The 15,891-nt window shown below is 32.9% G+C and overlaps 1 protein-coding gene across 1 annotated transcript in view; it reads left to right on the top strand.

The window, feature by feature from the left end:
- Positions 1-15,891, top strand: part of RNF213 (ring finger protein 213) — a 176,242-nt gene that overhangs the window by 18,830 nt on the left and 141,521 nt on the right. Inside the window, exons 4-8 of the mRNA XM_051995424.1 lie at positions 5,776-6,081; positions 6,605-6,709; positions 8,315-8,502; positions 9,377-9,535; positions 12,823-13,022. Coding sequence (XP_051851384.1) covers positions 5,776-6,081; positions 6,605-6,709; positions 8,315-8,502; positions 9,377-9,535; positions 12,823-13,022 — 958 coding nt within the window. The remainder of the gene's footprint in view (positions 1-5,775; positions 6,082-6,604; positions 6,710-8,314; positions 8,503-9,376; positions 9,536-12,822; positions 13,023-15,891) is intronic.

Raw genomic sequence — 15,891 nt, 5'->3', positions numbered from 1 at the left:
TTTGATATAATAATTGCTAACTTAGTTTGCTAAATAAAACTGGTTAATATAACTGTCCTTGTGTAAAGGAATAATTTTGAAGGCAACTGTTCTTGAAAAGGGTATGGTCTCTATAAAAATTTCCCCTTTTAGTTAGTGCTTTAAGAAAAGTCGAATTTATAAGTTGGCATTTTTCTGATATCTAGTATCCCAATTGCTTTATTCCAAGAAACTTATCAAAGACCTAATATGTTTCTTTTATGAATATTTATCAAGGACTTGTGTTTCCTAGGTGTGATTTTTGCAATACCTTTCCTGTGGGGTCAGAAAAGTTTTTTTCTTGCATATGAATATACTTCATCCTTCCTTCCTGCCCTTAACATTATTTTTATCCTTTTATTTCCCTGTTTAGTCAAATGTATTGTGAAAGATTTAAGAACTCTAATCAATGAAATGACCAATCATAGCTCCAGAGCATTTTTTATGAAGCATATTATTTGACAGGTCTTAATGGATTCAGGGTGTAGAATAAGGTAGACATTTTTGAACATGATACTGTATAGATTTGCTTTGCTTAATTATGCTTATTTATTGCAAAAATTCTTTTTTCTCACCTTTTTAAATTGAGGTGGGGAAGAATGAGGGAAGCTTATGGGCAATAGTTATACCCACCCCCAAAAGATTATCATTCTAGTATTTTAAAAATATACAAGAGAAAATAGTAGGAAATTTAGAAAGCAGCATTGGGAAGAAGAATAATTTTGACAGTAATGTGTGGGATTTATTATGTACTTAAAAAGAAATGGCATAAAATGAAAATTACTGGTTTTATATACAACTTTTTATGTTCCCCATTTTGGTGTTTAATTTAAAAAATTAATTTTTAAAAAAAGATGCATCTTTAATTCCTTCTACGTGTCAGATTAGGCTTCACACAAAATTATTTGAAAGATTAGGCTACCACTTGCCTTTATTTTTAACATTCTCAAAGTTTTTACCTTCTGAGAAATTGTGTCAGAGTCTCATAGACTCAGGAGTTAGAGGGGAATGATTAAATGACTTGTCCAGGTCTTGGAGCTAATTAATATCTGAAATTGGATTTAAAGTTGGTGTTCTTGACTTCCAAGTCCAATGCCTTAACGATGGTACCACATAGCTTCTTTTCCAAAATGTTCAGGACAAAACATATGGATTTTTTTTTTTAAATAACTTTTTATTGATAGAACTCATGTCAGGGTAATTTTTTACAGCATTATCCCTTGCATTCACTTCTGTTCCGATTTTTCCCCTCCCTCCCTCCACTCCCTCCCCCAGATGGCAAGCAATCCTTTACATGTTGAATAAGTTACAGTATATCCTGGATATAATATATGTGTGCAGAACCGAACAGTTTTCTTGTTGCACAGGGAGAATTGAATTCAGAAGGTATAAATAATCCGGGAGGAAAAACAAAAATGCAAGCAGTTTATATTCATCTCCCAGTGTTCTTTCTTTGGGTGTAGATGCTTCTGCCCATCCTTGATCAATTGAAATTGAATTAGCTCTCTTTCTTGAAGAGATCCACTTCCATCAGAATACATCCTCAAACAGTATCATTGTTGAGGTATATAATGATCTCCTGGTTCTGCTCATTTCACTTAGCATCAGTTCATGGAAGTCTCGCCAGTCCTCTCTGTAGTCATCCTGCTGGTCATTTCTTACAGAACAATAATATTCCATAATGTTCATATACCACAATTTACTCAACCATTTTGATAGGCATCCATTCATTTTCCAGCTTCTAGCCACTACAAACAGGGCCGCCACAAACATTTTGGCACATACAGGTCCCTTTCCCTTCTTTAAGATCTCTTTGGGGTATAAAGCCCAGTAGAAACACTGCTGGATCAAAGGGTATGCACAGTTTGATAACTTTTTGAGCATAGTTCCAAATTGCTCTCCAGAATGGCTGGATGTGTTCACAATTCCACCAACAATGTATCAGTGTCCCTGTTTTCTCACATTCTCTCCAACATTCCACATTATCTTTCACTGTCATTCTAGCCAATCTGACAGGTATGTAGTGGTATCTCAGAGTTGTAAAACATATGGATTTTTAAATTTAAGTGTAGTTATTTAAAAGTAGAAGGACACACAGAAAGTGAATGGCTGTTTTTATATTCTTGTTTTGTGGTTCACTGAAGCCACAGAATTCATTACCTAGTGGTTTGTTTTATCTTCTCCATATTTGGTTAGCTGGTTTTCAGGTAGAATTGTGCTCGAAACTTTTCTATTTTGAGAGAAACTGTCATAATACATGTTCTGCTGGCATAATTTCCAAAATGTAGCAACAGAGGAGAACTTTTGTGGAGATTATACATTTGTTGTTGTTCTTCAGTTGTTTTTCAGTTGTGCCTGACTCTCTGTGACTCCATTTTGGGGTTTTCTTGGTAAAGATAATACTGCCATTTCTTTTGTACAGAGGATTACATTGAACAGAGGATTAATTAAGTACAGAGGATTAAATGGATTGCCTGAGATCACACAGCTAATTAAGTGCCAGGGTCAGGATTTGAACTCATGGTGATGAGTTTTCCTGGCTTCAAACCTGGCATTATGTGCCACTCAGCTGCCTGATTATACATATAATAGGCACAAAATAAAATAAACCTATGAAGAGGTTCATTTTAGTATATTGGATTTAGTAGTGGATGAAGCACTTACTCTGGGGTCAGAGGACTTAGATTCAAATCCCTTCTTTGATGCCTACTAGTCCCTTTTTTTTTTTTTTTTTTTTAAATTTTTATTGACAGAACCCATACCAGGGTAATTTTTTTACAGCATTATCCCTTGCACTCACTTCTGTTCTGATTTTTCCCCTCCCTTCCTCCACCCCCTCCCCCAGATGGCAAGCAGTCCTATACATGTTAAATAGGTTAAGTATATCCCTGATACAATATGTGTGTGCAGAACCGAACAGTTCTCTTGTTGCACAGAGAGAATTGGATTCAGAAGGTAGAAATAACCCAGGAAGAAAAACAAAAATGCAAACAGTTTACGTTCACTTCCCAGTGTTCTTTCTTTGGGTGTAGCTGCTTCTGTACATCATTGATCAATTGAAACTGAGTTTGATCTCTTTGTCGAAGAGATCCACTTCCATCAGAATACATCCTCATACAGTATCGTTGTTGAGGTATATAATGATCTCCTGGTTCTGCTCATTTCACTTAGCATCAGTTCATGTAAGTCTCTCCAAGCCTCTCTATTCATCCTGCTGATCATTCCTTACAGAACAATAATATTCCATAACGTTCATATACCACAATTTACTCAACCATTCTCCAATTGATGGGCATCCATTCATGATGCCTACTAGTCCTTAGCACAATATCTGGCACATAGTAGATATTGAAGAAATGCTAGTTAATCAAAAGGCTGATATTAGGCAAGTTATTTAACTTCTTTGCATCTCAGTTTTCCTGTCTGTAAAATGCAGTGGTTACACTGGGTGAACTTTGAGGTTCCTTTTACTCTTGAACCTATGAATTACTTTAATCTTTGTCTAAATACAGGGGTATCCTGAAAATGTTGAGTAGTGTGGAAACTTTCCCAGTTGGAAATTTCCACTAAGCTTTCCTCCATGTATAGCTATACCTGATGAACACCCATTAAAAAACTAGCTTCTTGAGATTCTGCCCCCTGATATCTTCCTGCTATTATCATCTATTTAGAATTTCTCCAAATAAAGTACCCCTGAACACTTCTTCAGTAGTGTCTTCAGTTGATTAAAGGGTAAATACCACTTTCCTCTCTCCCCTCTCTGGAGCCTTGGTTTTTCTTGCAGAAGATAATATGGTAGAATTAAATAGTTTGAGCCCTTTTAACTCTTTTAATTTATGGTTTCCATTATTCTTGTGATTGTAAATATTGCTAAGTGATTTTCTGATACAAACAGAAGAATCACAGGTATGTGATCTCATTGCATTCTGTTGTGACACATTGTAAAGAGATCATTTTTTATCAGGGCTGAAAAGAACCTTGCAAGTCACTTACTAGAATAATATTATAAAGTGTTATTATAAAATTGTAATGTATAATAACATAATCCTTAATATTATAATATGAGACCCTTCTTTTACTGAGGAGAAACTGAGAGAAGTGACTTTTCTTTTTTGGTGATGGGTTAAGGTGGGGTTTAATTTGTCTTTGTCTTCCCTAAACTCTTCTTTTACCATTTTGGGCAGAGATATAGTACAGTATCTTTGCCAAGAAAACTCCAAGTGGAGTCAAGAAGAGTCAGATACAACTGGACAATAACAATAAGTAAAATACTCAGATGCAAATACTTTTTTTTTTCCCTTGAGGCAATTGTGGTTAAATGCCTTGCCTAGGGTCACACAGCTGAGAAGTGTTAGGTATCTGAGAGCAGATTTTGAACTCTGGTCTTCCTCACTTCAGGGCTGGTACTCTAACCACTGTGCCACCTAGCTGCTCCAGCAAATACTTTTTGATTTTGAAATTAAATGGGATGAATTTTCCCCTTTAAAATGTAAAGTGTATTTTTAAAAAGAAAGAAAGAAAAAAGTCTGCTGAGATGTTAACTTAATTGGGTTGAGTTTAACACTTTAAAATTCAGTGCGTTGGAAGCAAGCATGGGGAGATCAGAGCCTGTTTAAAGGCCAATTCTTCTTTCTTCATTCTTCTAATTTACTTTCTGAGAAAGAAGACTAGACAAGGGCTCTGGGGTCTATTCATTATGAAAGGAAATAAATTTTAGAACTTTTCATGCATATAAGAAATAATTTTAAGAGATTAGTTGGATTCTATTGGAATTTGATTCAAAATATTAGCTTTTGACAAGCTTCTTGGAAATCTTTGTCCCTAGGAAAGGAGAAGGGAGTTGTAGTTTGTCTAACTCTTCTGACTTTAGGATTTTCCTTTTTGATAATCTTTTGGTCTCTTTTTGATTTTTTTTTTTTAAATAAGGAGAATTAAATGTCCTTTGCTGACTACCTAGGTTTTCTGCCATGCAAAAATATGCTCCAATACTTTCTTGGTAATGAATGTAGCTATGAAATGATGCAAGCTTTTTCCACTTAAAATGCATTTAGTATGATGTTTATGGTGTCTCTTGTCATCTAATACCCTTTTTTAAAATTATCATGCTAAGGGACAACATATAAGTTGTTGTGTTTTTAAGAGCTAGAGAAAATACCTTGGATTTTTTTTAATATTGCCATTTCATTAATTTCACTAATAAAGGGATCTGAGGGTGAAGAAACATTCTCTACTAGTGTTTATGGGTAACTACCCTATAATGTTTTTTTCTTTAGGAGTTTCCTGGATTCTGTTATGTGACTTAAACCCAGTGACTTAAAAGACTAGAACTTGGGTCTTACTAACTAAAAGGTCACTGTCTACTATGTCATGCCTTCCTTCCGATTTGTCTGTTATAGAAAGTAATTTTTTGATGGTTTATTTATTGATATAAAATGAGGGAATTGAGCTAAATGTTCTTTGAGGTCATTGCTCCTTTGAAATGTATATTCCTTTCCTTTTAAGAAGAAAAAACAATAGGTTTGGGTATTTGAAAGGATTTAAATAATCCTATACATCTCTTTCAAAGACAGCCATACAACTAAGGATTTTCCTAAAATTTGTCTAACCCCTAGTTAAGAACATTATTTTAATGGTTTTAAGAAAATCATTCAGTGATTTGGATTTATCAGTAACTAGGGTTATTAATGATATTTTTATTTTAAAAATGAGGAAAAGATTACAACAATCCTACCTTATTCTTTTTTTCTCCCCATATAGACAAAGAAGAAAAATAGAAAGAAGAAAAAGAAGAAGGATCAGCATCTTCCTTTAGAGGAGCTGGACTCTTTGTCCCTGTCTCATTCAGCTCTATCTAGCCTGAGTTCTCTTCCAAGCCTTGGATTGGTAGATAATAAAACTACCCCACAAGAAAGTCAAGTTCAGGAGGATGATTTAACTAAGCCTTTGGTTGATTGCAGTGATGTTAAAAATGGAAGTAACCAAACCTCATTTCCTTTGGTTGTTGAGAGTTCCAACAACAATAATATTGTTATGGAGTCAGAGGAGGTTGGAATCAAAGAAAAGGTAATTTCAGATCTAGATGCTCCAGTGGAAAAGATGGAAGTTGATTTACATCTTGAGAGTAGTCAGTCAGTTAGAAGACTAGAAATGGTCAATGAGATGGAAAATCAGAACCCTATTGATTTGGTCAAGACTCTGGGATCCACTTCCACAGAAGGGAAGGATGTTGAAGTGCCCAAGGTAAAAGATGCTACTTGGGGGTCTCTTCCTGAATTGACTTCATGTAAAATGGAGGAAACTGATCCTTTACACACAGATCTTAGTCAGAAGGTTCCTCTACCAGAATCAAAAACGGACATTCCTAATCAAAGGAAAAGGAAAGAAACATCTAAGCCTCAAATGAGTGCCTCGCCTCCCAGAGTAAGTTGTCTTTCTAAGTGAGGACTTATGGTTTAGAATTATGAACTCTTCCTGCCTCTCATTTGTAGTAGGATTTTATTGTTACTAAGCTCATTGACCTAAACTACCTCTGTTCCATTATAGTACCCTGGGTCTGATGTTTGGGGCTTCATTTTTTTTTTTCTAGGAAGCTAAAATTAAGTCAACTAATCAAGTAAGAGGATCAGGAAAAGAAGTTAAATACAAGAATCAAGAATTGAAGAAGCAGCTAGTAAACGAACCAGCTACCAATGTAAGTTTTCCAGTAAAGCTTCTGGTAACTATCAAGTAGAGGTGCTCTGAAGGGAACTTTTCTTGATTAATTTCTAATCTCTATTCTTCATATCCCTTTATTTTTATTTCTTGATATGTTTTTTTTATGTGCTCTGAAGCAGTTTCATATTCATTCTTTCAACAAATGTTATTGTGTAAAATAAGTGTTTAATTGAAACCCTTTTTCCAGCATTGTCACTTTTAATGATTATTCTTGCCCAAATCAAGGACACTTCCCTTATTACAAAGAAATACCCTTAAGCAAAATCAGTCAACCAGACTTAGAATATGGTTCGTATATGGTTTATCATCTTATTGCTAATAAAAGGGATGCATGTTTAAACATCAGCCTTCTGAAGTTATAGTTGGCCATCAATTTGGTAATATTTCAAATGTCTTTCAATTTTGTTTTCCTTTACTTTATTGGAATTATTTTATAAATTGTATTCCTGTCAGCATACATTTATAAAATGTTTACTATCTTACTATACTGTTCCATACTGAAGGTGATTTCAGTTTATCAGTTCCATTTCCCCAAATCATTTGTGTTCTACTCTATCAGAGTAGTAACATATTTCTCTTGTGTCTAGATGGATTATGTAAATTGTAGGCAGTTAAGTCAGCTATTTTTAATCAAGTGCCTACTATGTATCAAAGATTGTTCTAAGTTCTGGAGATACAAAGAAAGACAAAACTAAGTCAATTGTTCACAGCCAAATAGGGGAAACAACAACCAAATGAGTATGTTCAAATAAGATATATCCTTGAAAAGGCTTGAGAAGATGAAGTTTAGCTGAGTTGAAGAAAGCCAAGGAAGTCTTCCTAAGAGTTTCATGCATGGGGAACAGTGAAAATGCATATAGATAGGAGAAGGAATACAGAAATGATTGTTGATATACTGTTTTAGATAGTTCATACATAGAGAAATGTGTTGGAAAATCCTACATAACTATTTAACTTTAACAAATTTACATAAGCCGATTTGGCATGGTATGAATTTTCAAAACATAACTTGAATGCCCAGATGTTTTTTGTTTTTGCTGCAATTTTTCCTAAATCTTTCTATTCAGTATTTCCTCCCTTCCACCTCCCCCCCCAAGACTTTAGAATTAATTTGACTTTTTTAGAAATTTGATTCTATTTCTTTGCTTTAAAAGAAAACAATGTTTTTAAACCAAAAATACAATCAATATAAATAAAAAATAAAGTGACAGGAAATCAGTAGAATTGTAGATTGAAACATCAAAAAGCAAAGCATTAGAACATTTATTACTCTTAAATAGCATCAAGGAATTGTTTTCTGGGCTGGAGTTATTATATGTGAGGAGAGCATCTATGACTACTTTAACAACAGAACTTCCTTAATTAAAAATAAAAGAGTGATTTTTGTCTTGGAACGTAGGGTTATGTATTTGTTTTTAAAATAAGTGAAGGTTTTGGCAGTTCCTCAGGAATGGATCAAAGATTCTTCCAAATAACATGGGATCTTTGTTAAATTAAACTCTATTACTCTTTTCACCAAAACAGAATTCTTCTGTTATCTCTTATTAAGTATCGTATTTTGAGATTTGCTTTTGTGTTCTAGGAGGTTGAAACTCAGGAGAAACTTATCAATCAAATGAAAAAAATTGAGGAAAAAGATAAAAATAAACCTAAGGATATGAAAAAACAAGAAGGGCCTCCTGGAAGTTGTGTTGATTCTGCTTCAAGAAGTCTGGGACCTTCAAAGGAATATAGAAACCAGAATGCCAATGAAAAAGAATTAAAGACCAGGTAAAAGCCAAAGATAAGCTTTAACCATTGAAAAAAATCCCTTGCATAGACAAGGTTCCTAGAAGATTAAAATAGACTTGGCATTCTCTCATTTGCTTATTTTCATCTTTGTTATAAAAAAGAAAAAAGTTGATGAGTTAGAAGGAACTCCAGAGACTAATTCATGCCTGTAAGTCCAGACTTTACTTGTAGACCTTTACTGAAATAAAGTAGACTTTTGTTCCTTGAGGCAGCTATATTATCCTTTGCTAGTTTTTTCCTTTGAGATTAAGTGGAACTAGTTGTATTCCTTTTCTCATTGGGCAGCTTCATTTACTTGAAGACAACTATCATGTCCCCCATAAATCTTTTTGTCTTCTGGTTAAACATCCTTAGTTCTTTTAATTTAGTTTTCATATGATATGACATGATTTCAAATCATGGTTAACCTTCTTTAGACACTTTCTAGCTTGACAGTGAAAAACTAGAATGTGACATTCAGAACTGCACGTAGCAATGCAGATATTGTCTAGGTGGTTAGAAACTACTTGAACATCATTTATATCTTCTTTGACATAAACTGCTTTATATTATGACTCTTGGTCTCAAGCAGCAAATACCACATTGCAGACCTATTGTAGCATAATTCTAGCTCTTTCTTACTTTCTGCCTAGACTTCCTTTCTCTTTTTTTGGAGGACATTTTTTTCAAATTCCTCTACTTCAAGTGGGGAAAAGTAGAATTTTATGTGCTTAAATACTGATCTAGTCATAACCATGTGCTTATGATGGACCTTTGTTAATATTGTATATGTGTGTGAAAACACAGTTTAAAAGAATGACTTAATTTTTCTTTTTTAAATTATTGTATATATGTGCTTATACACATATTCTAGGACATTAAATCTTGGTGAAGGAATCAGAGTGTACTTCCATGCAATTCTGTCTCGGGATTTCTCATTTGATCCTAATTGTGATAAAGTATTCATAAGAGGAGGAGAAGACTTGGATGAAAATGCTTGGAACAGTTATGTCTGTGAGATGAATTGCACAAAGTAAGTATATTAAAAAAACTTTTTTGTAAAAAACATTTTGATGTAGTTAAATGTACACTTGGTTGATAAAATTGATTTTGAAATAAAACTTTTTTCAAACTTAAATTTATTATTTTCATTTCTATTTATAACTTGTATTGTGACAGAGAATAAATATATAGTTTTCAACATAAGTGTATTACTCTTTGGGAGGAAAATTTAGTAAACATGAAGAATTCTGAAATAAAGTATATTTCTTCACTATGTATCACGTTTCTGTTAAAAGCTGCCAATTAAAACACAACAGAAGGCCTTTAAGTCTGAAAGGTCAAAAGTGTACTAACATCTTGGTTGAGAAATTTTTGCAATTTGTGATTTAATTAAATACAGTAAATATGTGCTAACTGTGTCATGTGCAAATAAGTCCCTGATCCAAAGACAAAATAAAAGAGTCTTTGTCCTCAAGAAGTTTACATTTTATTTGGAAGAATATGATATACAATAAATAAGTACAAAACATATTTTAGTAACAGCAGTATTGTGTGATGAACAACAGTGAATGACTTGGTTATTCTCAGCAATACAGTGATCTAAGACAATCCCAAAGGAATAATGATAAAGCATATTATCCATCTCCAGAGAAAGAACTGATTTTGTTTGAATACAGATTGAAGCAAGTTACTTTTCACTTTATTTTATAATTTGAATCTTATGTAAAATAACTAATATGGAAATGTTTTATATGATTAGACATGTATAACATCTGATTGCTTACTATGTCAGGAAAGGAGGAAGGGAAAATTTAGAACTCAAAAACTTGAAAAAAGCAATCCCTGAAGTTTTAAAACAAGAAGACAAAGTAGAAATAGAAAAAAAAAAATCCACCAGTCGCCTCTTGGAAGTGATTCCAAGAGGAAAATTATAGGAATATCATAGCCAAGTTTTAAACCTCCCAAGTTAAGGACAAAATATTGGAGGAACAAGAAAAAAAATTTAAATATTATGGCACTACAATAAGGATTATACAAGACTTAGCAGCTATTAAGATTTGGGGTTATGACCAAGGGAGATAAGTATCTAGAAGAATTAAGTATAATGATGAATGGAAAAAAAAATGGACATTTAATAAATTCAAAGACTTTCAGGTTTTGTGACAAATGGGAAAATAAGGTAACATTAAAGGAAAAAAATTGACATATAAGGTAAACATTAAATATTTAACAAAGTTATATTAAATAAATTTGATCAGAACTGAAAAACAGTATCTGCAGTATTGTTCAATATTGTTTTAGACCATTTGAAATAAATTGGACAGTATGAAGTACCAGAGCATGCACCTGCCAAAGCAGACACAAGAACTATATAAAACACAAAATGCTTTTTGTACAAATAAATCCAAATTTAAATAATTGAAGTAATAGTTATTTATTTAATATTTATTGCCAAAATAAAGTTTGGAAGAACAAAAGGTCAGGAACTTCAATTAAGCATGGATATATATACACACACATAGATATCTATAAACATGCATACACACACACACACACACACACACATATATATCTGTATACACACACATGCATTCCTACACTTACATATATAAGACCATACTATCTTATTTCCTTCTATTATCTGTTTTTCTGAGGATGGATAGCATCTTTCTTCATAAGTTCATCTTTCCATATTTTTCTAAATCAATCAGCTCATCATATCCTACACCACAGCAATATTCTAATTCTAATTCATCTTATCTGAGAGATTGCCTATGACAGCTTTTCTTCCTCAATTTTCTGCACCTTTTCTTTTCTTGGCTATGTAGGTTTAATTTTTAATTTTAATTCAAAATAATAGAAGTTATTCTTTTTATACTTCAACAATGCTTTTACCTTATGGAATAATTTGAGATCTGATAGTGCTGATTCTACTTCCTTTAAATCTTTTTTCCCTGGTTTCTTTGAAGTTCCTGACCTTTTGTTCTTCCAAATGAACTTTATTATTTTTTCTACCTCAGTAAAATAATTTTTTAATAATTTAATTGGGATGACATTGAATAGATTGGTTAGATAAAACTGTCATTTAAAAAATTATATTACCTGTACCTACCCATGACCTATAAATGTGTCTTCAGTTATTTAAATTTGAGTTTATTTGTATAAAAAGCATTTTGTATTTAATGTTCATAGAGTTTCTGTGTCTACTTTGGCAAGTATATGCTCTGGTACTTTATACTATATTGAATAATACTGCTGACAGTGTTTTTTTTTACTTTTGATTAAATCTATTTTAACTTTAACTTTGTCTGAGATCATGATTATTATCCCTGTTTATTTTTACATACTAAATTCTACTCCTGCTCTTTATTTTATATTTGTGTGTATCTCTGATTTTTATAATGTTTTTGAAAGCAACTTATTTTATAATTCAATACTTAAACATTTCTGCTTTATAAGTAAAGTCATCCCATTTAAGCTACTATTACTTTTTATGTAATTTCCTCATTATTCTCACTATATGTACACTTCTCTGCTTTACTTTTACCCTGCAACCTTACCTTCCTATTCTTTTACGAGGGATGGAGGGAGGAGGGAGGGAAAAAGTTAAAATAAAAAATGTACAACAGAGAACAAAAGAAAACCAATAAGGAAGCAAAATAATAAAAACTGAACAACTTTTAAAACTTTTAAAAAGAGTTGGAGAGGCAGAGGAGGAGGGACATCTTTAAATTTTTTGTTATATTAAAAATATCAACAAAAATATGATGTTATTTTTTTTACACGCATATACCACATCTTGTTCATTCATTCCTCAATTGATTGGCATCCCTTCGATTTCCAGTTCTTTATCACCAAAAGAGAGCTGCTATACACATTTTAGAACATGCAGGTTCTTTTCCTTTTCCCCTAATAATCTTTGGGAAAAGACCTCATAGAGTGGTATTGCTGGGTCAAAGATTTTATAACTCTTTGGGCATAATTCTGGTAGGTATAAATATCTCATTGTTGTTTTAATCAGCATTTCTTTAATATTACATTAATAATTAATATTAATATCAAATTTAAAATATTACATAATATAACTATTTAAGTAATGAAATTAGATTTGAAAATTAAATATGTTCTATTTGTGAACATATATATTACATAAATATATTTAATATTATACTATGATAAATTGTACAAAGTAATTTCAGGGTGGAAAACCACTAAGGACTGGGGAAAGAATAGGAAAAGCCTTGTGTCGATGGTGACATGTAAATTTTGATTTGAAGGGAGCAGGGCCTCTAATAGTTTTTCATGTCATACTTGTAGAGAACTGGGTGAACATGGATTCCTTATTGAAGGGAAAATGATGGTTTCCAAGGACCAAGTGCACAAATCCATCCCTTACAAATATTATATTGTTCATGGTTCAACCCAGGAGTATGAATTTATATATAAAAAACCTTCTAAGCCTGGGCAGCACGTCAATCGTTGTTTGTTCATAAAAGAATCATCTCTGAGATCTGGAGGTAAGTTTCCAGCTGATGTTTTTGGTCATCCCTGTGAATTACAATTCATTAGTCACTTTGGGCTACTTTTACATTTTCAACAAAATCTAAAAATTGATCTTTGCTTTTTTTTTTTTTTTTTTAAACATGGTATAGTGGATAATGTATATAATTTGGAATAAGAAGTGATTTACTTTTGTATCTAGTCTCTAACACTTGACTATGGACAAATTTTTTCATATGTATAATGGGAAAAATGGTACCTATCTTAGCTGCCTCATAACATTCCTTTTACTGATCCCCTTAATATTAGTCTTTTTTTCCTGAGATTAACTCATAATCATCATGTATATATCGTATCTAAACATGTTTGCATGTTGTTTATCCCAGTGGACTGTGAGCTTCTTGAGGTAAGGGGACTATCTGTTGCCATTCTTTATACTACCAGTACTTACATACATTTGTCTAGCAAATACATAAGGCACTTAGTAATTGTTTGACTTGATTTGACTTGGATCATTGGTCTAGTAATTCAGATTCCATTCTCAGACACCACCTTTTAAACCAGCATTTCACTTGCCAAATTAATTTTGCTCTTGTTCTTTAAGGGAAAACACAATCTGTGCCACTTTGGTCTTCAATTTCTTGCCCAAGATTTCATAATCATTGGCTAAAAAATTTAGGTTCCTTAGGCAGCTCTGCTTATTAGGGCAACCCTAAGTAAAAGGAATCATGAGTTTTATTGGGAAGAATTGCTAATGTGAGTCATGGAACAGTTTTTGGCTTATTAAAATATTTCATTGATGCCTATACTCACCCTTGTCTCAGGTCTCTGCTGTATTTCTTTCTTTTTTTTTTTTTTTTTTTAATTTATTGTTTGTCAGCCCTTGTGCTATGCTTTTATAAACCTTCCTATTTGCTCATCTCTTGCCCCCACAATGTTTTGTCTGCCTGCTAATGGTTTTTGAGTATATATCTTGTCTAAAATGACTTTTAATGATTGAGATATTTAAAAAGTTTAAAGAGAGTTTCTGGGTGATTAATGATTTTATTAGAAATGTTGGCATATTATTAATAAAAAGATCAGTGACATTCAAATGCCATGAACTCTCATGGTACCCACTTAATGCTTATATGAGCTTTGAAGGGAGCATGTAACTAGTTAACAGACACATGATAAGTCTAAATACTCGATGTTAGTTGTTGGAATATAGAAAGGACTAAAATTCTAAGCCAAATAGCTCAAATTTTATACTTGCATATTACTATAGCAGCTCCCAGGTGCTCTAGTAAAAATCTCAAAGTTCTACTTAGTTGTGTTTATACTGAGCACTTAATATGATTATAGAAATCTGCTGTTAAAAAAAAAATCAGAGACATAGCTATACAATAAAGGAGTAATGCTAACTTCATTTCAATTCCAGGCAAAAGTTAAATAGAAAGTCAATAAACCATATTTAAAGTCAGCCAGGCAGGATATTTTCCATTCAAAAGAAAAATCCAATTGAGTCAGAATAATCCTACCTCAACTCATGCCAAATTTTGTTCTTTGAACCTTTCCCATGTGAACTTTACCTGCATTTGATATTCTTTGAGGATAAAGGACGATAAGAAGAAGAAACAACATGGATGTCAAGCCCATAGTTTTGTTGGCATAATAGATCATTGACTTAACAGCAATCCTGATATCAGACTCAGAACAACAGAAGTTATAGTACCATAGTGTGGTGTTTTTCTTCTTTAAAATATAATATAAAAATGGTGCTCTCTGGGAGAGAGCATGTTTCTTGGGGAGGTTTTCTGGAGGCAGCCTTAGTATCAGTTAAAAGTAAATAATCATCCAAAATGCAGCCAGCTGGTAAAAATGCAAATGTTTATTTTCTCCTTCCAAAATAGCCTGGTTAATTGAGGCCTATCTCTCTCCTTGGTTCCAAGAACTCTTGCAGCTTTGTTCTTTGCTTCTGCCTCCAGAGCCAGCACCAAGTTGAATCTGTCTTGCCTGTGAGAGAGGGCTTCTGACTCTCAATCTCCCAGAGTGCTCCTCTCCGACCCCAGTCAATGTTCCGAAGTAAAACTCACTCAGAGAGGGCTTCTGGCTGAACACACTTGATGCTCCTCTCTCAATCCAAATTCAGCTGAACTCTCTTCACTTGGCCTCTGCTTTCTTCTTATATATCAGAGAGCAGGATTATGGGTTTTCTCCCATAGTGCTCTCTGGCCCTAAGAACTTCAAGGAAGGTGTGAATTCGGATATCTCATACTAAACCCTGAAATCTCCCAAATGTGTGAACTCCAATGAGTAAAGGTGTGAATACAAGTATTATGTCAATTAGTTCTACTTAGTACCTTGTTTCAGATTCTGGTCCAAAACATCTTCTTGTAAGATCAGATCAATAATCTATCAACTCTAATGAATTAGCAGTTTGTAAAGATTCTAACACCATAGAGTCCCAAATAGCAAATTTCATAAGCAAAGCTTTGGGTATATTTAGCTCTCACAGGTCATGTATCCTTGTTAACAAGCAATGACAGTATTCTCATATTGATGACAGTAGGAGTTTCATCATGAAAAATAAAAACTTATCTTGGTAATGGTAAGTAGATGCTTTTTCATTCTTAGTTTCAACAGTACACAAATGATTTGGGATAGAATGTGTAGATATAATAATCCTAATTTGTATACAGAGAAAAGTGTCTGGTAAAACATGTTTAGTTATTAACTCTTCACATGTACATAAATATAGAAAACTCTTCTCAGAATGCTTTTTAAACAATGTGAATATATTTAAGATGACTGTTAAGTAACTTGCATGCATTTCAGGCCATGCTCTACATATAGGTGTTAATCTCTGATTAAATAGCAAACACTAGTAAATCATATTTCCTGTTA

Source organism: Antechinus flavipes, chromosome 4, assembly GCF_016432865.1.
Source record: "Antechinus flavipes isolate AdamAnt ecotype Samford, QLD, Australia chromosome 4, AdamAnt_v2, whole genome shotgun sequence".
In the NCBI taxonomy this organism is placed as follows: Eukaryota; Metazoa; Chordata; class Mammalia; order Dasyuromorphia; family Dasyuridae; genus Antechinus; species Antechinus flavipes.
Note: the sequence above shows the minus strand (reverse complement) of the source record. Positions and strands in the feature narration are given on the sequence as shown.